At 49.3% G+C, this 22,902-nt stretch overlaps 2 protein-coding genes across 8 annotated transcripts; one reads left to right on the forward strand and one right to left on the reverse strand.

The window, feature by feature from the left end:
* Positions 1–667: 667 nt before the first annotated feature.
* Positions 668–13,583, reverse strand: LOC111159814 (forkhead box M1). Of its 5 annotated transcripts, none has more exons than XM_022522437.1 (9): positions 13,523–13,583; positions 10,752–11,300; positions 10,027–10,172; positions 7,614–7,805; positions 6,717–6,845; positions 5,997–6,041; positions 5,284–5,353; positions 4,921–5,096; positions 668–2,677 (listed from the first exon to the last, which is right to left on the reverse strand). In XM_022522437.1, the coding sequence occupies exons 2-9, from the start codon at positions 11,251–11,253 to the stop codon at positions 1,655–1,657; spliced, it is 2,283 nt and encodes a 760-aa protein (XP_022378145.1). In that variant the 5' UTR covers positions 11,254–11,300; positions 13,523–13,583; the 3' UTR covers positions 668–1,654. The 5 variants fall into 5 exon arrangements, with proteins under 5 accessions (XP_022378145.1, XP_022378144.1, XP_022378147.1 ...); XM_022522436.1 differs by having other exon boundaries at positions 5,284–5,356; XM_022522439.1 differs by having other exon boundaries at positions 10,021–10,172.
* A 248-nt stretch (positions 13,584–13,831) lies between these two features.
* Positions 13,832–21,451, forward strand: LOC111159767 (RAD9-HUS1-RAD1 interacting nuclear orphan 1). Of its 3 annotated transcripts, none has more exons than XM_022522357.1 (3): positions 13,832–13,891; positions 18,513–18,764; positions 20,264–21,451. In XM_022522357.1, the coding sequence occupies exons 2-3, from the start codon at positions 18,597–18,599 to the stop codon at positions 20,861–20,863; spliced, it is 768 nt and encodes a 255-aa protein (XP_022378065.1). In that variant the 5' UTR covers positions 13,832–13,891; positions 18,513–18,596; the 3' UTR covers positions 20,864–21,451. The 3 variants fall into 3 exon arrangements, with proteins under 3 accessions (XP_022378065.1, XP_022378067.1, XP_022378066.1); XM_022522359.1 differs by having other exon boundaries at positions 18,513–18,722; XM_022522358.1 differs by lacking the exon at positions 13,832–13,891 and adding an exon at positions 14,510–14,603.
* The last annotated feature ends 1,451 nt before the right edge of the window (positions 21,452–22,902 follow it).

Consider the following 22,902-nt stretch of genomic DNA (forward strand, 5'->3'; position numbering starts at 1 on the left):
GCCGATTGCCAGGAGGGGCCGCTTTGTAAGGAAGACTTTTCCCAGCAGCATTGTTTGCTATTGGGGTTGCTATGGTGATGCTTCCTGGGTGATGACACAGGAGGAGGACTTACCCCTCCACACCCCCTCCACCCCCGTGGGAGGGACTCATCAGTCCCTTGGGCCCTGGCTGCTCTCAGGGAGACAGGCAGGGGGATAGGACTCCTCCATTTTTAGCAAAAGATGGTGACCAGAGGAGCTTCTGGGGAGGGAGGTGTCTAGGAGGGCAGGAAGAGAAAAGCAGGGCAGGCTGGCCTCCACGCCCTGGATTGGGGTAGAAGTCCTGAGCCACCTATATCTCTGCCCATTCTTCCCTACTGCTCCGGGAGGGGAGGGCCCTGCCCCTCTATAGGCCTTTCCTTACAGAGAACGCTAAAGGGCCAAGTTAACCATCAGGTTCAGAGGTGCTGAAGAGGCTGGCCATACAGGACCAGGTTCTGTGCTAGGAAGGATGTGTGCCTGGGCAGGGAGTGCCCTGTGTGGGGCAGGCAGTGCTCTCCTTCACGCACTTCGTGCTGGCTGTGGGCCTTACCTCTTCCCTGTCACCACCATCTCCATTGTCTCCCACAGTCTCCTCCAACCCCTCCCTACGCTTCAGGGACCAGACACCGACACACCACAGAAACCACACTTCCACTCTGGATTTTATTGACAGTCATGGTAGTGTTCTTGAGCTGGCTCACATGCATGAGGTCAGCTGGGGCCTAGGGTGGCTCGTAGCAAAGCCGAGGTGTGAGCTAAGGAAGCTAGGCAGGGCAGGGCCCTTTCAGTCTTCTCAAGCCTTGGGCCAAGTTCTTGGCAATGGCTAGTCTCTCTGGCATGATTAGGGACATTATCAGAGAAACGTCTCATGGGAGCACATCTGGGCACCCATTCTTTGCTTCAGATGCATCCACTCCCCCACCCCCAATTCAACTCCTGACCCATGACAAGAGACCTTTTTATTGGGATTTCTTCTTGCAGGAAAGCGGACTTGGAAACATGGGAAGGTGGGAGGGATGGGCAATGAGACCCGAGGAAGCAGATCTGCTTGTCTGGGTGCCTACAGTAAAGGGTCCTTGAGGCAGGTCTCCTGGGCCTGGGAGAAACCCTGCACGGCATGTCCTCCCTTCTCTAGGAATTAAAAGCAAGGAACAGAAGCAAATTGAAATCCCTTGTCATCCCACCCATCTTCTGGCAGTCTCTAGATAATGATCTAAGGAAATAAGCTTACATTTATAATTAGAGGATAATTTGGAGAATATATACTATTTACAAGGGCCACGCTGCAAGGAGCAGAGAAGGTGGGAGACTGTTGGGCTCAGGTGTAAACAGTCTGGGGGGTTTCCTAATCTTTTTTTCACCCTTGTTTTTGCTCTTCCCACCCTTCAGCTCCTAGCAGGGAGAGTGAGGAACTGGATTCTCTGAGGGAGCATTGGTGGCACAGTGACCAGTCACCAGGACCTCGCTGCTTGCAGAGGGCTCAGTAGTGGCCATGGTGTGACCAGGTGAAGTGGAACTAGAGGAGTGGATGGTCCCTGCCTGTTATCCTCACTCCCCATGAGGCTTGGATGGCCCAGCCACACGAGCTCCTGGAAGTGTGGACAGCTTGGGCAGCAAGGGTAAGGCCAGGCCTCTACCGCAGCTCAGGAATGAACTGAGCCCAGTTGATGCTGTCAGGGCCCAGAGGATCTTCCTCCAGGCCAGGAAAGCTGATGTCCAGCAGGATCTTGCTGAGGCTGTCATTCATTGTGTCCAGAACCAGGCCTTCTGTCAGAGAACGGTTGGCTACAAGGCTGGTCACCTCTGGCCCAGGGGAGTCTGGCTTGGGGACTTCCATATCTGAGGGGGAAGAGGTGCTGAAGGGGTCAGAAGTGAGGTCAAAGGGCTCTGAATTGAGGAGCTCTCGGGGTGAGTCAAAGAGGGGGATACTTTTCAGCGGGGTGGTGCTAAAATCCGTCAGCCCCAGGGAATCAGGCAGGGGGCAAAAGGCAGCCTGGGTGGCTTGTACTGGGCTGAAATCTAGCCCCCCTACTTTGGCTGGGGGTGTGAGCCTCCAGGATTCAGGGGTCACGGGAAGGACAGATTTGCTCGGGGTGGAGGAGATGGGCAGCATCTCCTTAATGGGTGTCTTAAAAGGTCCTCCCTCCTCCTGGGAGTAGCCAAGCTGGGAGGCAGGCCCAGAGGACTCTGCAGGCAAAGGGAGATCTGTGGCTCGCTGGGAAGCCCCAGGGCCCTCGAAGAACAGCTCAGGCTCGTCCAGACAAGGAGGCAGAAGGTGCTGTTTCCTTCGAGACCGGCTCATCTCCCTCCCCTCCCTTCGTTTAATCACGAGCATTTCCGAGACACACCGGGCTGGGGACTTGAGCCCACCGTAGGACTTCTTGGGCCTTGGAGTGGGAGAGTGGGACGAACCCTCCCAGGAGTGAGACGATTCCTCTTTGACAGACGGGTATGGTGAGGGCCACTCCTCCAAGGGTGGGCTCTCTACTTTGATGGGTCTCCCCAAGGGTAGCATTTCCTCCCCAGGCTGGGGTTCTTCCTCCTTGATGGACGGAATTGGAAGCAGAGGAGACAGCCCTTCTCCAAGCAGGAGCTTGTCCTCTTGCACAGGCCCTGTGGTGGGCAGAGGGGCCACCCCTTCCTCGGCTAGCAGCACCTGAAAGGAAAGCAGGGGTGTGGTGAGAGGGAGCTCTCCAGGCCTTGACACTCACCCCAGTCACCAGGTGGGACACAAGATCATGACTAAAGTAAGCCACATGTTGGTACTGGTCCTCTCTTTTGTCTTTTTAAAGTCTTACAAATTATGAAATCTGAGAATGTATGATGAAGGGCATAGTTCAATTCTGGGGGTCAAAGGTAGAATGTTGTTTAAATATGGCGTTGGTACAACTAGTACACAGCTGAGAGACCATAAAATTGGATGCCTGTTCCATACCATATACAAAGACTTCAACAGAAAAATTAAAACCATACGAATCCTGAAAGAGAATCTAGGAGACTACATGTACAATCTGAGGGTGGGGGGCGAACTTCTTAAGCAAGACTGGAAACCCAGAAGCTGTAAAAGAGAAGAGAGACATAGTTGACTATATAAAAACTTAAAATCTTTTACTGTGGCAAGAGATTCCATAAACCAAGAGATAAACAACGAAAGTTAAAAAAAAAACCCAAAAAAACAACTTCAGCACCAAGGACAGAAGTTAATATTTTAATAACAAAGAACTTTCACACATTATTAACAAAATCCCCTAGAAAGATGGGCCATGCCTCAACATAACAATCTCGTGGTGAACCGTTCTAAGTGACCCAACATAATGAGAAGGTACTGGCACTTACTGATAAGCAAAGGAGAGATAAAATGAAACAAGGAGATATCATTTACACATAGCAAATGGGCAAATATGTAAAAGACCATTAATACCAATTGCCGGCAAATATACGGATCTTGTCACATATTGCTGGTAGAAATGTAAATTGTCATATATTTTTTTGGAAACTGTATCTAGTAAGATTTAATAAAATGGAAAACACCTTTCCCCTGGGCAATCTCTTGGTTTTCTAGCCCACAGAAATAAAAGCACTTGTAAGAAAGGTACCTGCAAAGACATTTATTGCTGTGTTGTTCATAGGGCAAAAAAGCCAGAAACAAAATGTACCCATAAAAGTGGAATGCTGGAACATTTATGGCCTAGGCACACGGTGGATTATTATGTCACCATTAAGAATCAATGAATTAGAGCCAATGTCAAGTAACTTGGAAGACTCTCCCTGTGGCAGGAAAGTGTAGCGTGATCCCATTTTGAATGTTCTGGGTGTCGTATGTGCATATATAAAGTGATTATGGCTGTGTGTGTACCTATAGTACGTGAAGAGCAAGGACATATGACAAAAGCAAGCACACTATGCAGTTAGCAGCGGGTATCACAGGCAGCAGGGGGATATGAGTGAAGGTCGGGGAGGGGAGGCAGAAAGAAGAAAAGGGGAAAAAAAAAGACTGTAAATAAAACAAAAACAGTATATGGGCTATAGTCACATGGATACATTTAGGTAAAATTACATATGGTGGTATGTATAATTTTATGTATATTTAAAAAATATTTTTTCAATTAAAAAAAAATAAAGCAAACCCAAGTCTCTCTAAACTCCAGAGCCCATGCTCTTTCCATCTCAGTGAAGGAGGCAAGGGGGCCCTTTTCTCTGCTTTGTTATCAGTCGGCTCTTGCTCACAAACCCTTCTCTCCAGAGTCCAGACTTGGTAGCTCATCACGAGATGGTCTTCACTTAACCCTCCTCACTTTCTCCCCAAAATAGGTCACTGATGCTCAACCAAGGGGTGCTAACCCCACCCTCTCATCCTCTAGGGGACATGTGACAATGTCTGGACATGTTTTAATTGTCATACTAGGGGAGGCTCCTGGAATGTAGTGGGAAGAGACAAGGGATACTGCTAAAAGATCCCTCAGTGGGTAGGACCTTACCTGTCCATCCCCAACAAAGAATTATCTAGCCCTGAATGTCAACAGTATGGAGACTGAGAACCTCCAGAGCTAGACTGACCCAATCGCTCTACCGTTACTATGTATAAACTGGCATCTCCTGCCTCCACGGCACTGCCCATCAGAATGCTGTTGCTACACCTGTTTGCTTACCCAAAGGTAGTTCTAATAAACTCATCAGGTGTCCATGGGCTTCTGACATCGCTTACACCGTAATCCAAGTTCTTCTTTAGCTCTTACAATGCTCTTGAATTCTCCTTTGTCATACAGAGGGAAACACCTTGTCTACCCAACTAGATTTATAAACTTCTCCGGGAACACTTAGCAGAGGGCTTGCAAACTATAGGTTCAACACTTTTAATGGACTGGAGTGTCTCCTCGGAGCAAAACGGAAACCACTCACCTTGGGGGCGATACGGACTCGCTTGCTGTGGCGGGCAAGCTCCGAGCTCATGAGGGAAGCTGCCAGGGGCAGTGGCACCTTGACCGAGGGCTGCAGCACCAGTGATTGGTTCACTGGGAACTGGATGGGTACCAGGTATGAGCTGACCCGTGGGAGCAGTGGCTTCATCTTCCGCCCTAGGAGGACACGGGAGAGATCAGGAGCAGGGGTCCAGGAATACAGCCCTTCTCAATCCCAGGAGCTCGCTCTCCTTCTCTGGGCTCAGCGCCCTTCAAGCTTGGCCACAGACTCCCGCAGCCTGGTTGTCTTTAAAATATGCCCCCAGAGCAAGGACTAGCTTGATGCCCACTGTCCCATACTAACGTGCGCCCAGTGGGAGTTCAGTTTTGATGGTCACATTCCGGCGGAGTTCAGGATTGGGTCGTTTCTGCTGCTGCTTGTGGCAGAGAGGGAGAGAAAGAAACCTGGGTTAATGAGGCAGGGGGAGAGGGCAGGAGAACCCGCCAGCTGCTCTGGTACGGTGCACTGAGCTAACCGACAGCCCAGAAAGTAAAGGCCGGTCTGGGGTGGATGCAAGTGAGCACTGTCTCCAGAGCCTGGTTAGTGGGAACAGGTGGATGGCACACAGACCTACCATGGCAGGACGGTCCTACCACCTCATCCATGTGTCCTCGCCACCCCCAGGGGATGCTAAAGCATGGAGCTCTACTAGTGGCAGAGAAAAGCCAGGTAGGAAAGGAAGAGGGAAAACTGCTGCTTGCCAGGCCTACACCATGCACTTGAGGTTGCCGTCTTGCACGAAGCCTGTGGCACGTCCTCTTGCCACACCGTGCTCTGCTCCATGACCTTCGTTGTGCCCATTGTGGGGGGTAGGAGAAGTGGGCACGAGCTGGGAGGAACGGGGGGATGAGGTGGCGGCCGTCAATTTCCTTACTCCCAGGAGCTCAGGGTGCTCTGTGTTTAGGGCTGGCAGTCACACAAGCCACATAGGCTCCCTTCCCCTGTCCACTAAAGCCATGCTGCACGGTGAAAGGAAAACAAGGCCAAGCCCCGAGCCGGGAGGAGAAGAATCTTACTGATTCCAAGTGCTCAGGCGATTGTGGAGACCCTGGGTCCAGTGGCTGGTGGCGGTCAGGCATTGTGGGAGAGAAATGAGATGAAGTTACCACCAGCGTGGTCAGTCTGCCCAGGTTGGGAAAAACAGCTAGTCCTGTTGGATGCTGAGGGTCCCAGGGGACAATGTGCCAGCCCAGGGGAACAGGGATAGCTTGCAAGCTGCCTTGTGGGGACTCTGAAATCCCCAAACAATCACTTCTGAAAAGATGTTCTGGTAGCTGGTTTCTGGTCTCCAGGCTGAAGAAGGGCTCTTTCAATGCAAGGTTCCTAGACTTTCTCTGTAGGAATCACCTGAGAGGCTTGATAAAAATGCATATAACTGGTCCCATCCCAGACCCACTGAGTCAGAAGCCCCACGATCAGGGCCTGGGATGCTCTATTTTAACAAGCAATCTGGGCAATTCTTACCCACAAAGCAGTTAAGGAAACACTGCCGGGGGAAGTCATCCATTTGGATCAGAGCAGCCCTCCCCGAGACCTGGTATAGCCTAAAAGTGTGTCATTTGGTGTATGCCAACCGTATTTAATTCGGCTAGTTTTATATAGTTCGTCTCCGGGCTGTCTGGCTTCTAAGTCTGCCCTGGCCAGGTAAGCGCATCACAAGGACAACTTGTTTCCTTTTGAGATGGATACTAGGACAACCAATTCTGGCCCTATTTAGAGGGAACCAGGATACTCACCTTGAACACCTGGTCCAACGTCAAGTAGCGATTGGCACTGGGGTGGATAGTCCAGAAGGAGACCTTGCCATTGGCAGACGTCTCCCGAACAAACATGTCATGGAGAGAAAGGTTGTGGCGGATGGAGTTCTGCAAGTACAGAAAGACAACTACTAGTCAGCTACTTAAGCTTCAGAGTCGTTCCCTTTGATGTTCCCGAGGGGACATCAGCCTCAGGCCTCCCCCGCTGTAGCCAGCAGTGTCCTTGTCCTCACAGTCTTGCCTAGTGGAGCTCTCTCCCTGCCGTTCCACACCGAGGAGCTGCCAACACGGGCCATCAAGCCATCAATCCAATGGCTGGTGGTAAAAGAGAAGACCCGGATGGGTCTCAGCAGCTAGGAAAGAGGACTGAGGCTGCGAAGCAATCAGTGGCAAGACAGGCGAGTGAAGAAACTAAGAAACCAGGAAAATTCATTGAGGTAAGAGTGTGAAGAGTTCTACCACGGAGGAAACAAAACAAAACAAAAGAAAACCCTTGCTTGGAGCTGTGTGTCTGTCAGAAGCCCAACGCTGTGGCCCTGTCAGTTAGTATGAGCGACAGCGACTCCAAGGGACCTCAGTGTCCCCACAGGTACAATGAAGAGAAAATCTCTGCCTCCTGGAGAGGACATGTGACATTAGAGGAGGTGAATCTTGGGTCATGGACAGCATTTTTTTTTTCATTAAGGTCTTTTTGTAAAGCTACTTAGTCACTCCAGCTGCCATTCAAGTTACATCTTAGAAACATACACTTGTTAACAGTTCCAGCTTTCTCGGCATTGAACTGTTCCTCAGAGCACCGGACACAAGGCCGCACATCTGTGTAGACAAATTGCTGGGCCAGAGGGACCTCGGCGGTCATCGCTACGGGTTATGTACCTTCCAGCCTGGCTTGGCAATGTGCTTGAAATAGGGGAAGTGGTCCTCGATCCAAGTATAGATGTCCTTCAAGGTCATGCGCTTCCTCTCGGTGCTATTGATGGCGAACTGTATCATGGCCATGTAAGAGTATGGCGGCCGCTCAGACACAGAGTCCTGCCAGGATGCGGATGCTCCCGGGGGCTCCTCGACCTGCGGGTTACGAGACGCCAAAGGCAAGGAGAAAAAGAAATGACATGGAAGAGTTCATAAGACCTCCCCGGGGCCCCCTCAAAGAACACCCCTAGAGAAACCTTTTAACTGATGGAATTCTGCTAGAAACCTACTCATCTGAGACAACTATTCCATAGAATAAAATTTTAGGATCAGGAAGTGTAGCGATGATCTGGTCCAGTCCCTGGACAATGTGGAGCCACTTCTGTGTCATTGTTCATTTTGTTGAATATGTTGTCCCATAATAAGTGGAGGTCCAGTCTGCTAGTGGAAACCTCTCAGGAAAGTTTGGGTGTACATCAGGATTTTTTAAAAAAAATATTTATTTATTTATTTGATAGAGAGAAACAGTGAGAGAGGGAACACAAGCAGGGGGAGTGGGAGAGAAGCAGGCTTCCAACCGGGCAGGGAGCTCGACGCGGGGCTCGATCCCAGGACCCCAGGATCATGACTGAGTCAAAGGCAGACGCCTAACGACTAAGCCACCCAGGTGCCCGTACATCAGGATTCTTCAACCATTGATTTTATCCTAAAATCACGCTCATTTTTCAGACCTGAGAGTCAAGAGACCAACATCTTCATCTGTTTTCTACTACCGATGGGATGTGAATAAACCCATGTCTTTTGGGGGTTTGTATGAGATATTTTCAGGAATATAGGATGGACAAATGTCTGCAAAGCATACATTTGGCTAAGCCTTAGGCAAAGAGCTGATAGGTCACAGTTGAAAAAACTGAGCTCTGGGCTGCCTGGGCGGCCTGGTCAATTGAGCCTCTGACACTTGGTTTCAGCTCAGGTCATGATCTCAGGGTCATGGGATTGAGTTCCGGGTTGGGCTTGGCCCTCAGCTTGGAGTTGGTTTGAAATTGTCTCTCTTCCTCTGCCCCACCCCCGCCCCTCCGCTCGCCCAATCTCTCACTCTCTCTGGAATAAATAGATGAATAAATCTTTAAAAAAAAAATAGGAGTGTCTGGGTGGCTCAGTGGGTTAAGCCTCTGCCTTTGGCTCAGGTCATGATCTCAGGGTCCTAGGATCGAGCTCCACATCAGGCTCTCCGCTCAGCAGGTAGCCTATTACCCACCGCCCCCCTCTGCCTGCCTCTGTGCCTACTTGTGATTTCTCTCTCCATCAAATAAATAAATAAATAAATCTTTTAAAAAGATAAAGAATTTAAAACCTGAGCTCTAACTTTAGAAAGTGCACAAGTTTTAAGTTTTACTTATGCACACATTCATGTAAATTGTCACTTTTAAAGGCTGAGGAATGATGGATTTAAGGGCGTATGCAGCAAAATAGTAAAAAACAACCCCAGGCCACATAGTTGGGTCAAATTGAATCTGCTTGCCAGACTATTTAAAATTCATACCTAACAACTTTATTTGCTATTAATGTATCTTCTAATAAAACTTTTTTTTTTTTTAAAGATTTTTATTTTTTTGACATAGACACAGTGAGGCAGGGAACACAAGCAGGGGGAGTGGAAGAGGGAGAAGAGGCTTCCCTTGGAGCAGGGAGCCCAATGCGGGGCTCGATCCCAGGACCCTGAGGTCATGACCTGAGCCGAAGGCAGGCGCTTGACTTAGCCATCCAGGCATCCCTAATAGGACTATCTTGTTAAAAATCCTCTATTCCTGGGGCGCCTGGGTGGCTCAGTGGGTAAAAGCCACTGCTTTCGGCTCAGGTCATGATCCCAGGGTCCTGGGATCGAGCCCCACATCGGGCTCTCTGCTCAGCAGGAGGCCTGCTTCTCTTCCTCTCTTTCTCTGCCTGCCTCTCGGCCTACTTGTGATCTCTGTCATATAAATAAATAAAAATCTTAAAAAAAAATACATTAAAAAAAATCCTCTATTCCTTTCATACTGTTGGGCTGCCTCTTTAAAGCTCAATCTTTCCCAACTAAGGAAAGATTTCAACTTCATCATTTCCCGAGTATCTACCCAGTACCTGCTAAGGGCAGAGTACAAACTTAGCGCTCATGGAATACACAGTGAGCCAGGAACAGCCACCCTCAAGGAAATGTCACAAATGGGGCCAAAAAGATGCCAGGCGCAAAGGTAGCTCAAATGTTATGCAGAATAGCGCTAAGCAAAGGGCTAATACCAGAGCTTGGAAATTCTGCTCCACAGGTCACTTGATCCATTTCCCTTTTTAGAAGGGCCCTGCCCTGTCCCCGACTTCCCTAGTGAGAAGTCACCTTTACCTGATTCTGTTCCAGGTGACGATTCTCCTTCTCCTCCATCTCTTGCTTGATGCTGCTGGAACCCAGCCCGTCAGAACTCATCTTTCCAAGCCACTGGATGTTGGTCAAGCTGTTGTCGAGAATGCAGCCTGCCGCCTCGCTGCCAGCTAGAGAGTAAACAACCCAAGATGCCACTTAGCTGCCTGATCCCAGTGCCTGGCAGGCCCATCAAAATTGGTGGGTAGGGAGCATCTCTCCAAGACCTCTACCCGTAGGGACCGGGAACACGTGCTGTATCTACTGTGGTCCTCAGGTACTCTGCCCCATTACAGATCTTAGGAGAAACTCCGGAGCCACACTGAGCCTGAGAGATCAGTCAAGGCAACTTTACCAAAGTTAGTATTTGTGCAAACAAAGTCACTTTTCCTCCTCATGCTTCCGTTTTCTCCTTTATTAAAATGGAGAAAGATTCCTATTTCCTTATGGTCAACGGGAAAGAGAACAGCAAGAAGAAACAAATCCTTTCCTAATATAAGGAAAAATAAGAGAAATGCTAAATTATAATTTGGGTACTTTCGACGGTGCCCAAAGGATCTGGGTCAAGGATTTGGGATGAAGAAAGACAAGACTTTCCCCTGGTTCAGGCTAGGTGCCTGTCTGTTAAGTACCAATGTGACAGACTGCAGTCCTTTCTACCAGAGAGGAAAGGCTGGGCTCCTCACCCCTTTGCCTTGCAGACCACGTACCACAGCTCTCCCATCTCTGCCCAGGAAGGGCTCCAGGTGGTCTAGGAAGATTCACATCCCTAGCTGCAGGCTTTGGTCCCAGGGTCTCGGTGACCACTTCTGTCCTCTTGGGATCATTGCTGGTTTGGGCTTGAGGCTGGGGTCCTGGAGGGTGAGTGGGGGCTCCCCCACAGCTGATGAGGATGAATTTGTTGGGGCCACTGCTGCCACTCTCTTTTCCTTTGGCGGTCAATGCTGTGATGATGCTCTGGATATTGGCATTGTTCGGGACGGCCACCACTTGGGTGTTGGGCATGGTGGGGTGGTTGATGATCTTGATCCCAGCTGGAAACTTGCAGGAATTGGACTCTGCCGCCTCCTTGGAGGTCTGTGCTTGACCAGGCTCCTGTTGGGCAAGGGGCCTCTTAGGTTCCTCTCCTGATGTTTCACCTGGGGCATTTTGAACAGGAAGGGGCAGCCTCCGTCTTTTGAGAATCAGTGGCCGACGGGGGCTGGTTTTCATTATGAATCTGTGTTTTCACTCTCCATTGAGAATCACAAGCACGGGCCCTGGAAAGTGCAAGGAACAGCAGGATGTCAGAAATCTGTTAGGCTGAGAAGGAGGTACTGCTAGAGAGAGGCGTTCCTCTTTCCATAACCAAAAGCATGAGCCCACGGGCCCAGGTTAATGATCCCTGGGCCTCTGTAAAGACCTCAGACAATAAGGAGATGAGTTCTATGACAAAAGAAAGCTAAAACTGAAGCATTTCAAAAGGGGAAAGCAGGGTTGAACATAGGTCAAAATGACCAAAGGTCTTCCCGAAGCTTAAGAATGTTTGGCTACAGAAATGAATAGGACAGTTACAAAAATGTGGAAATTTCTATGATTGCTTATTATAGTACAGATCACTTTCAGTGACTCTAGGGACAGGAATGCTGGAATAGGAGGACATTTGGCAATTTGAGGACCAAACTCTGATCCCATAATGTATTTTAGGATTGATAAAGCCTGTATATTTTTATATCATCTCAGTCTATAAATAAAAGGATAAGTGTCCTAGGATCAGAGGAGAAAGGCAGATTGCACTACTGTTCCCTTGCCATCGTCTCCCACTTCACAAGACCTCAAAAGAAAACAGAAACTGCTCTATTCAAAGCCCATGGTGCTATTCATCTCACAGGCTATTATCCTTGCTGGTAAAAGCAAGAGTACACTTTTCTTTCACAATTTGCAAAGTATTTCTATAGCGACATTTTAGTACTTGCATGTGCTTATTCATATTTTAACTTTTTAAGCATGTCACTCGATTGCTTGATTTCTCTTCCAGAACCAAGACTACATTCCCTATCTCTCGGCCAACAGAATGTGCGATCATCAATATGCTAAGTTGGCTTTGTCATGTTAAGGAAAATAGTTTTATCTTTTAAAAAAATGTGTTGGGGCGCCTGGGTGGCTCAGTGGGTTAAAGCCTCTGCCTTCGGCTCAGGTCATGATCCCAGGGTCCTGAGATGGAGCCCCGCATCGGGCTCTCTGCTTGGCAGGGAGCCTACTTCCCTCTCTCTCTCTACCTGCCTCTCTGCCTACTTGTGATCTCTGTCTGTCAAATAAAATTAAAAAATAATAATAATAATAATAAAAAATAATAAAAATTAAAAAATAATGTGTTTATTGGGCGCCTGGGTGGCTCAGTCACTTAAGCATCTGCCTTCAGCTCAGGTCATGATCCCGGGGTCCTGGTATCGAGCCCCACGTTGGGCTCCCTGCTCAGCGGGGAGTCTGCTTCTCCCTCTACTCCTCACCCCGCTCTCGTGCTCTCTCTCTCAAATAAATAAAATCTTAAAAAAATTTTTTTGTGTTTGATGATTTTAATAGATACACGGAATACTCCGCCATCATGTAAAATCATGTAATCCTCTTTAAAGGCACTTTGACAGAAAAATGGGCTGTCTGTGTTAGGAAATCCAGTATCTCCTAAAAATGTCTGTCACAGCCCAAAGACATTTGCCACCTGCTTAGAGTTCACAGGCTCTCTCCACTCGCCCCCTTCCTTTCCTTTATAACTAGGTTTCCTCTACTTTCAAATCTCAGTTTTATTTCTACCTCCTGTCTCTTTGGGCCTGCCTCCCTCCCTCCCTTCCTCCCTTGCCCACCAATGAGGAAATACTATTATTCCTTCCCCATCCCCAAAAGGTATCTTCCAGGTCTAAGGCTTAATTTTGCTTTCAACTCTCTGACCAGTCTCTTCCTATCATGGCCAACTCTTTAAGCTAGGGGACTTCCAGAGTGACTCCTCTGACACCACTGCCCATCCTGACCAGGGAAACCTTGCAGGTTCTCAGGAACCAGGAGAAGGGCCCTGGAAAAGGATAGGGTGGAGGCTGTGCTGCTCAGTGGTGAGAGCGCTTGGGAGGAGCGGAGGGTGTGGACAGTTTTGTCTTTGACTTAATGCAGAATAAGCTCAATCTTCACGCCAGCCACGGTCGGCCTAGAAAAGTAGGCCACCCCAGCAGCAGCCCCGAGGTTGTGGGCAGGGCACAGAGGTCAAAATTCCAGGGAAGGCCAAGAGGTGGTGTGAGGAAGAAGCGAGGAAAAGGCCAGGAGGTTGGAGGCAGAAAAAGTTTGCTCCCTCTCCCAGCCCTCCTTCCCGTGGGGCCCCAAACCTCCACTCCAGTCCTGCGCCCTGCCGCTAGACCCCCTGACCTCGGCGCCCGAGCCCGGGCTCCCTGCCTCTGCCCCGGCCCCAGCTCCGACTCCATTCCTCCGCACCCCGCCCCCGCCCCGCTCCGCTCACCTCGCGTCTGCAGCCGCCGCCGCTGCTGCTGGGCTGTGGCTCCGAGGGTGGGCTCCCGGCTCCTCCAACCTGGGGGCCGAGCCAGGGGCCCGGACAGGGACTCGCGCCAGGCCGGCCGGGTCCCCGGCGGTGTGGGAGGGGTGGGGAATCCCGGGGGATCCCGGGAGGGGAGGGGTCCCGGGCCAGGGGGTCGGGGGTGGGGTCGGGCACCGGAGCTTTCAGTTTGTTCCGCTGTTTGAAATTGGCGCCGGCGGAGCGTTGCGGTCACGTGACGGAGCGTCGCCAATCGGCGGCCGTCCTTGTCTCAGCGTTCCGGGCTCGAAAGCCGCGGCGGCCCAGGGGAGCCGCGGCCGGGACGCTGCCGGGCGGGTAAGGCGGGCCGGCGGCCGGCTCGTGGGGAGGGGGGCGGCCGGGGGCCGCCTGGAGGGCGCAGGAGGGGCCCCCGCGGCGGGGGGCGGCCGGGCCGGCCGGGGCGGCGGGGAGATGGCGCTGCCCGGGGCCGGCGCCCTCGGCCTGCGCTCCCTCGCGCGTTCGGGGTCGCTGTCCTGCGCCCGCCCCCGGCGCCGCTCTTCCCGCCTCTCTCGCGGTCCTCCGGCCTTTTCAAAGCCTCCCGGGTTTGGCTTCCCTCCTGGGGGGAAACGACTCCTTGCCCCGCCGACGAACAATCGTCTGGCCGCCTCGACTAGTCGACCGGCGTGACATCTTGTTTAAGCTTCCTCCATCTTAAAGAAAACCACGCCATGATAATACTTGATTAACTTGGTCGACACATTTTGATGAGCACCTACTATGTGCCAGGCCCTGCTAGGGTACCAGTGGTAGTAGGGGAGGTTCTTTCCTTACCCCGTATACAGTCTGACGGGAAGAGAGGAGACAACAGCCATTTCTGAAGAATCGAATAAGCAAGAGGAGAATTATAGCTGCGAAGGGATAAATTAGAGAGGTCATTGATAACTGAGTATCTACCATAAGATTTTGCCTTCGGTAGGTCGGGAAAGACTTTTCTGGACAGAAGCTTGTTCTGAGGTCTGATGCCTTTGTGCAAAGAAGGGAGTGGACGCCGCAAAGCAAAGGGAAGATGGTGTGCAAAGGCTGTGTGGCAGGAAGAAGATTGGGGGTGTACAAAGCCTGAAGAATAGCAGGAGCCAGGGCTGAGAGACCTGAATAGAGTGTGGTGTGAGACGAAGCTGGAGCTAGAGGAAATAGGATCTTAGCCATAACTGAGGGAGTTTGGGCCTTATCCAGAAATCAGAAATTTTAAGCTGTGAGTCAAGATCAGATTTGCATTTTTAAAAGCTTCCCCTGCAGGGGGTGCTGGAGCGGATGAGGGTAGACCCGTTTAGGCTACTGCAATACTCCAGATCAGGACTGTTGGAACTTCAAAGGTGGTGGGGAGAGAAAGAGCATGAGAGAGGGGCAAAAGGGGCATTATTGAAGACATGCTTAAGAGGTAAGGTTGTCAGGGCTTGATGATGTTGGATGGGGACAGAGGTGGGACATGTCAAGGTTTCTGGCTACGTAACTAGAAGAATGATCATACCATACCCCGAGCAAGGGCCTTGGAAGATAATCACCTGTGGAGCAGGTGCAGGGGAGAGGATCATGAATTCAGTTTTAAATATGTTGAGTTATGGGGCGCCTGGGTGGCTCAGTGGGTTAAGCCTCTGCCTTCGGCTCAGGTCGTGATCTCAGGGTCCTGGGATTGAGCCCCGCATCGGGCCCTCTGCTCAGCAAGGAGCCTGTTCCCACCCCCCCTTACCCCCCCCGCCCGCCTGCCTCTCTGCCTACTTGTGATCTCCGTCTGTCAAATAAAGAAATAAAATCTTTAAATATGTTGAGTTTGAGGGCGCCTGGGTGGCTTAGTCAGTTAGGTGTCTGCCTTTGGCTTGGGTCTTGATCCAGGGGTACAGGATAGATCCCTTCATCTGGCTTCCTGCTCATCAGGGAGTCTGCAACCTCTCCCACTGTCTGCTACTCTTGCTGCTTGTGGGCTTTCTCTCTCTCTGTCAAATAAGTAAAAAAATAAAATCTTAAAAAGGAAAAAAAAAAGATATTTAGAGTCAACTGGAAAATTTAAAATATATAAATAAGTTGAATTTCAGCTGTATTTGAGACATCTAGTTGGTGTCAAGTAGGCAGTGGGTATGTGGGTACTGAGTGTAGAGAATTCTAAGCTGAGCGTATAAATATTTAAGTCATCCACTTGTAGGTGTGAGCCGATGATTGCCTCTGAAAGGTGTGTAAAGTAAGAAAAGCTCCAAAACACAGCCAGACGGAAAGGTTTTAGAGAGCAAACAGGACTGACCTGCGATTGTAGTATGAAGAGAATGGATGCAGATATATATAGGTTTGTATGTTCGGTATCTGGAAAGTGAGAGTATTTTCTTTGGTGTCTCTTGCATTCTCTGTGAAGTAGGAAGTAAGGTCATTTGTTAAGAGGGATGGGGAGTTCTAAGGTTTTAAGAAAGTGGAAATATCTTAAGATAATCTGCAGATAATGAGTTGATGAAGGAAACGTAGTAGGATTACTGCCTAGCAATGTCATGTCTATTGGAGGCTGGCTAATGTCAACACTTTGGAGTCATTGCTATTGCTGTCCTCTCTCCACGGGACTCCTGCAGCAGCCCTTTAACTGGGCACCCTGCTTCCTTTCTCCACGCCTGCTCTCCCAACCCACCTGTTCTTACAGACTGTCTGAAGTTATCATTGTAAAATATTAATGTCGCTTCGCTGTCCAGAGCCTTGCCGTGGCTTCCTGTCACACCAAGAATAATTAAGTCCAGAGTCCTTCTCCTTGCCTGTGAAGCCCTGTGTCACTTGAACTGGTTCTCATCTTCTCTTTCTTCATTTCAGGTCTTTGCACAGATATCACTTTTTCAGTTACCTTCCCTGACAACCCTGTCTAAAAGAGCACCGAGTTGGGCCAATCCCTTATCCTGTTTGTGGTTTTTCTCCATAGACCCTTCCCAGCTAGGATGTAAGCACCATGAGGGCAGGGATTTCATTTTGTTCTCTGGTTTATATTTCCAGCCCCAGGAACAGGGCCTAGCACTGTGGGCACTCAGTAAGTGTTGACTGAATGGCTGAACGAACAGACAAACAGCTGGGTATATTACCTGTGTTCTCCCTAAAAATGTTAGTTCCTGAGTTTTGTCCTTTCTTTTTCCTTTACCTGTATCTCCACTGCCTAGTGACATAAGTAACATAAGAGTATGCTACTTTTTATTGTTGACTGACTGAATGAATCATGAATGTGTGGTGGGACCTATCTGCCCTGTTGGGGGACTTTGCCAGATGCTCAGCTGCACCTCCCATGCAACTCTCCGTTGCACGCAAACTTCTCTCCCACGCTTCCACTGATGAAGCTCTTACTGAAGTCGATCTGGTTACTAGATCTGGCCACTTTTTTCAGACTTTTTATTACTCCATGGGCCTGTTAGTCCTGCTTCTGTGTCTAGCCCCCATTTCCACTGACGTAGCCCAGATTCAGGCCTGATCATTTCTCACTTAAGTAACCTCCTAAAACCTGACCGCCTACTTCGAGAGAACTCCCTCTCCTTCCACGCTGTTGCCAGGATGACCTGTCTAAAAGACAAAAACAACTAATTATGACATTTATGAAACAATTGAAAATTTGAACAGGTCTAGATATTTGATAATACATTTTTTAATTTGTCAGAGAGAGCACAAGCAGGGGGAGTGGCAGGCAGAGGGAGAAGCAGGCTCCCCGCTGAGCAAGGAGCCCTATGCGGGACTCGATCCCAGGACCTTGGGGTCATGACCTGAGCCAAAGGTAGAAGCTTAACCCACTGAGCTACCCAGGCATCCCTGCATATTTGATAATATTAAGGAATATACATATATATATATATATATATATATATATATGTATGTATAATTAATGGAGATGATATAATGGTTGGCAATATCATCTTCATAATACAGGAGTAGGGGAAGTGGATGAAGGGTGTGATGGATCCGGATGGCTATGGGTTGATGGTCGTTGCAGCTGGGTGATGAGTACTTGGGGGCTCATATTATTCATCCCCCTTTTGTGTATGTTCAAAATTATCTGAAGAGAAAGTTAAAAAAACAATCTAAGTGTGATCACATCGTTCTGCTTGAAAATCTTCAGCGACAACTTAGGCTAGAGTCCAAACACGTATGGCACACTTGCTTTTTTCCTTTTTCTTTTTTTTTATTTTTAAGATTTTATTTATTCACTTGAGAGAGAGAGAGAGCACACAAGCAGGGGGAGAGGCAGAGGCAGAAGGAGAAACAGGCTCCCCTCTGAGAGCCTGATGTGGGGTTCGATCCCCGACCTGGAGATCATGACCTGAGCCGAAGGCAGCCGCCTAACCATCTGAGCAACACCCCAGTGCCCCACACCTGCTTTTTCTGACTTGACCCTGACACGGGTCCAGCCTCTGAGGTCTTGCATCTGTCTTTGCATATGCTGTGTCCTGCTGCATGGAGTCTATGAGACCTTGAATTCTCAGTCTTGTCTCCGGGCCTCTGTATGTGCTGTTCCTCAGCCTGGAGGCTTTCCCTAGCCCTTCTGTAACTAGGTCAGGTATTACCCTCTCTAGAAAGCCTCCCCCGCAGTACGTGGAAGCATTCTTTATCATAATTTTCTGTCTCTCTCTGCTAGCCTCTCAGTTCTTTGAAGACAGGCACAATCTTACCTTTGTGTCCCTACAAGCACTTGGCACTTGATAAATGATCGTAGAATCAATGGTTATGCATCTTTAAATTCCCAACGCCCAGCATGGCATCCAGCACACGCTCGATCAGTGTGCATTGAATGAACGTTGTTGAACAGGAACTCCTGTGTTTTTACTTGGTGGTCGTAGGGATAGGAAGCTGTGCTCCCTGCAGTGTGGAGGTAGGGGTGGTAGTTGATAGTAGTACTGGTTGACAGAGGATGAACAAGAGCTGGGGACGGAATCATCAGAATTGTCTCCCACCTTTTGTTTTTTCCCCTCTGCAGGCATGGGTTGGAATCGGAGCCTGAACTCCCGCCTGACTACAACCAGCATCATGCGGTTACTAACTGCTCTTCATTCACCTATTGATGCCTCCCAGAAAAAAACGCCGCCAGCGTTCCCAGAAAGGCCAGCTGCTATTCCAAGAACCACCACTGGAGGGCCCCAAACACCACTATGGCTCTCCCCAGCTTACCATCACCCACACTAGACAGGTGCCCAGCAAGCCCATTGACCATAACACCGTCACTTCCTGGGTAGGCCATGGGATTCTTACTTTGACTTTTGCTCGGTTAGGCTTTTCAGAATGCTGCCACTTCTGCCCCTTGAGCCAGGGCCTCCAAAGGTTCCTGGGGACTGGGATAAGGAGGCAATGTATTCTTTTTGTTATCAGCCATCTTTGTATATTTTCTTTTCTTTTTAAAGATTTTGTTTATTTATTTGACAGAGAGAGAGATCACAAGTAGGCAGAGAGGCAGGCAGAGAGAGGGAATAGGGGAAGCAGGCTCCCCGCTGAGCAGAGAGTCCGACAAGGGCCTTGATTCCAGGACCCTAAGACCATGACCTGAGCCGAAGGCAGAGGCTCAATCCACTGAGCCACCCCGCGCCCTGTATATTTTCTAAGTTCAAGCTGAGGCAAAGGCTGGTTGGAGTAGGAGTCTTTCCCTCCACATTCTTCTTAAAGAGTTCAGTATAAAAGTTTCATTACCCAGTAGGTCACTGAAGCAGCCAGATAAATGGCAGAATGAGTCAAAAATGAGACTGTTCCCCAAGCTTCACTTGAGAGGTAAACTATTTAACTAGGTATGGTATTTACAGTTTAATAGAGTGAACCTGGGAAAAAACCCACAGAAATGACATATCATATTTTGACAGTTTCAAGGCTCTAGGAAGAGAATACAGCTACTGTCAGGGCAGTAGTATAGCCAGAGGGCCAGACAAAAGCATAAACTTAAGAGTGCTTAATAAATATAGCTTGTTCAGGATTGCTTGGAAGAAACAAATACTTGCTTAGGAATTGTAGAAGAAACTGAAATGTTAGAATCCCGTGGGTGAGGAGTGAACATTTAGAGAACTCTTCATGTGTCGGGTGTTTTTTTTTTTTAAAGAAGAGTTGCGTGGGTTTTTTTTTTTTAAGTTTATTTATTTATTTGACAGAGAGAGAGATTACAAGTAGGCAGAGAAGCAGGCAGAGAGAGAAGGGGAAGCAGGCTCCCCCCTGAGCAGAGAGGCTGATGTGGGGCTCAATCCTAGGACCCTGAGATCATGACCTGCGCCGAAGGCCGAGGCTTAAGCCACTGAGCAACCGAGGCGCCCCCATGTGTCAGGTTTTAATGCTAGCTGCTTCCCATACATGATCTCATTCCCTATTCTTGAACTCAGCATTCACTCCACTGGGGGCCTTCTTCGTGCCAGGCACTCTGCCAGGTGCTGGGCATCAAAGTGAGGAAGATTGCTGGTCGCTGCCCTCAAAGTTTAAAGATTGTTAAACAAGTTGTGGTGTGATAAAGTAAAGGAGGCATTGTCCCTTTTCTTAAACACGAGGAAGCCGAAAGCCAGAGAGATCGAATTACTTGCCCAAAGCTCATATCCCTTTATTTTAATATCCTGTTAGAAGGATATTTTGTTCTGTGGCCATTACTATAGTGGGCCCCCATTTAGAATTCTGGTCCTTCGGTATAGTTTCCACCCTCAGGTTCCTACTTGGTAGCTGGCCTGCCTCACTTCTTTTTGGTTTTTGTTTTTGATCCTTAAGGTATCACCTCAGTTTGATATGACAGCAGAAGGCTGGTTCCCAGTGAACCAGAAGCATCATCGTCGAAACCAGGCAAGACATTCAAGTCGAAAATCCACCACCTCCAAGTTCCCACATCTAACATTTGAGAGTCCGCTGTCTTCCTCCAGTTCAGCTGCACTTGGGGCGCCCTTGACCAGGGAATGTCCTGGTCAGTCAGAAAAGCGCATTTCTGGAAGGTCCTTAGTTCCAATGCTCAGTCCTCAAAGCTGTGGGGAAGTGTCAGCACACGTGCTTCAAAACTTACCTTATGTATTCATTCCACCTGATATCCAGACCCCAGAGTCATCATTTGTGAAGGAGGGGCCTGTTTCCCCCGATCAGAGGGAACGTAGCCTTCTGAGCGGCTCCTTCCACACTAGTACTCCCAAGAGCCCAGAGGCTGGGCCTGTTCTAGTTAAAGACACCCCTGAAGAGAAGTATGGGATTAAGGTCACATGGAGGAGACGATGCCACTTGTTTACTTACCTCAGGGAGAGAGGGAAGCTGAACAAAAACCAGTTCCTTGTGAAGAACTCACTGGATTCCTCAGACTCCAACAGTCTTGAGAAATTTTCATGAAGTTGCTAAAGTACTTTTCTGGCTTGCAGGAGAGTACATTAGGAGAATAAAACAGAAATAAAATCAATAACCTCAATAGAAAAAAGATGTCTTAATCAGAATTTTGGAGTCATAAGGGAATTCAATTCCCAGATTTGCTCTTTAAAATATCTTTTCCTAGAAAGTTTTTAGTGTCAGAAACAGTTCATATTTTTCTTACATTAACTGTTTAAAATTTTAAAGTATCTTGTAGTAACTATTTAAAATGTATGTAAATAAATGGTTGCAGAAAGGTTTTAGAGACCCCTGCTTCTGATTACCAATCACTCAGCAATACTGCCTTCTCCACAAAAGGTCTGTCTTCATTGTTTTTTAAAAACCACTAATTAATCCTCTAATCACCTCATTCAAACTAATTCATTCCACATTTTTGAGTACAAACTCTGTGTCAGGCTCAGCAGCAGCTTCCTTTATGATATGATGGGCAGGGAAAAATTAAAGCAAACTTAAAGCGACTTTGTAGCTGAGCTGTCCCCTCTGCAACCTTGCTCCTCTGCTCAAAGGCCAAGGTGAGGAAAGGCAGCAAGCCCTAACTGAATACAATGGGGTCAGGGGTCATAAAGGGGATGTAGATAAGTTGCTTAGGTTTGCCGTATTTTGGTTTTTTTATTTGCAACCAAACTAATCTGTAAATATCAAATAGGGTGGGAAAATGATTTCTTGAAATGTATGTAATTAAATATGGAAACTTGTCAGAGAAGACTACTTACTGTGACTAGAGCACGTCTGCCCAGTCAAAAACTGCCTCGGTTGCCCTTTCACCAATACAGATAGCATCTCTTTCAACTGCATCCGTTCAGTTTTAAGCAACTACTCTGTCCGGTCTAGCCGGAGCTAAACAAGCAGGGATTATTCTGTTTATTTCATAGATGGGACTCTGAAGCCCCCATAATCAACTGTGTTTAGGGTCCCCCAGAGAGCGGAGGCTGACACATCAAAGGGATGCTCTGCTCTCCCAGCTTGTGCCAACTTCTGTGCCTCTTAGAAAGGCAAACCAGTGTGGAAACAGCTGACCTCCGAATGCTATAAAGACAACATGCGGTAACTTGTGCCAGGGTGTTTTGTAGGGGTTACAATAATACGTGTACGTTGGTGGTGAGAAAGGAAGTGGCGACAAAATTTATTGGAAATGAGAGTACATATTTGGATAGGGAATCTCGTGGGATATGGATGTTTGAGGATCATCCACAGAGAGGTAAATGGGAAAGGTTCTTAAAATCTGTAGAATTGATCCAGCAATGCTGTAAAAGCTTGGGCTGGAGTAGGGAAGGCTGAAGGAATTTTGTGCAGATGGAATGCGATACCAGATAACTATGAAAGACGCATTCAAAGGCAATGACTGCTGGAGAGGGTGCAAGTGTGCTTCCCGAAAGGCTCTGGTGTCGGGAGGGCCCGGACTGTGAGGGCGCCGGCAGAGGTCTATGAGTGAGTCCTAACATTACAGACCTCCGGAGAGCGCTCTGGGTGGTCTCTGGGTACAAACGGCGGCGACGCGGGGAGGCAGCTCAGTGGGTGGCGGTTAGGGGGATGCGCCGCTCCTCTGACAAACTGACCCCCCCCCCCCGCCCCCGCTGGGAGCCAACGCGACTGACGCGAACACATCCCTCCGCCCTCCACCCCATCCCATGCGGGAGAAGCGCTCGGGGGACCCAGCCTTACCCAGCGTGTCACCCGAGTTCCGGCGCAGGCGCCTTTAACTCCCGGCGCCTCCGCCCCCTAGAAACCCTCCCGCATCGCCGGGCGGCAGCAATAGCCAATGAGAGACGAGCGATGGGCACGAGGACCAATAGACGGAGGCAACAGTGCGGGGTGCGGTTGCCAGGGGGCGGGGCCCGGTCGCCGGCCAGGCTTGCCACCCTAGCAGGGGCGTCGGGGGTTCTGGACTTGGTTGCCACTTCCTGAGCCGTGGGGATGGAGGCGTCGCGCTGCCGGCTCGGACCCCGCGGGGACAGGTCCGAGAGGGGTGGTGGCTGGTCTCGTCTCGAGCGGGGCGGAAGGAC

The sequence above is a fragment of the Enhydra lutris genome, unplaced genomic scaffold (assembly GCF_002288905.1).
Source record: "Enhydra lutris kenyoni isolate GAN:26980312 unplaced genomic scaffold, ASM228890v2 scaffoldscaffold69, whole genome shotgun sequence".
Taxonomy (NCBI): domain Eukaryota; kingdom Metazoa; phylum Chordata; class Mammalia; order Carnivora; family Mustelidae; genus Enhydra; species Enhydra lutris.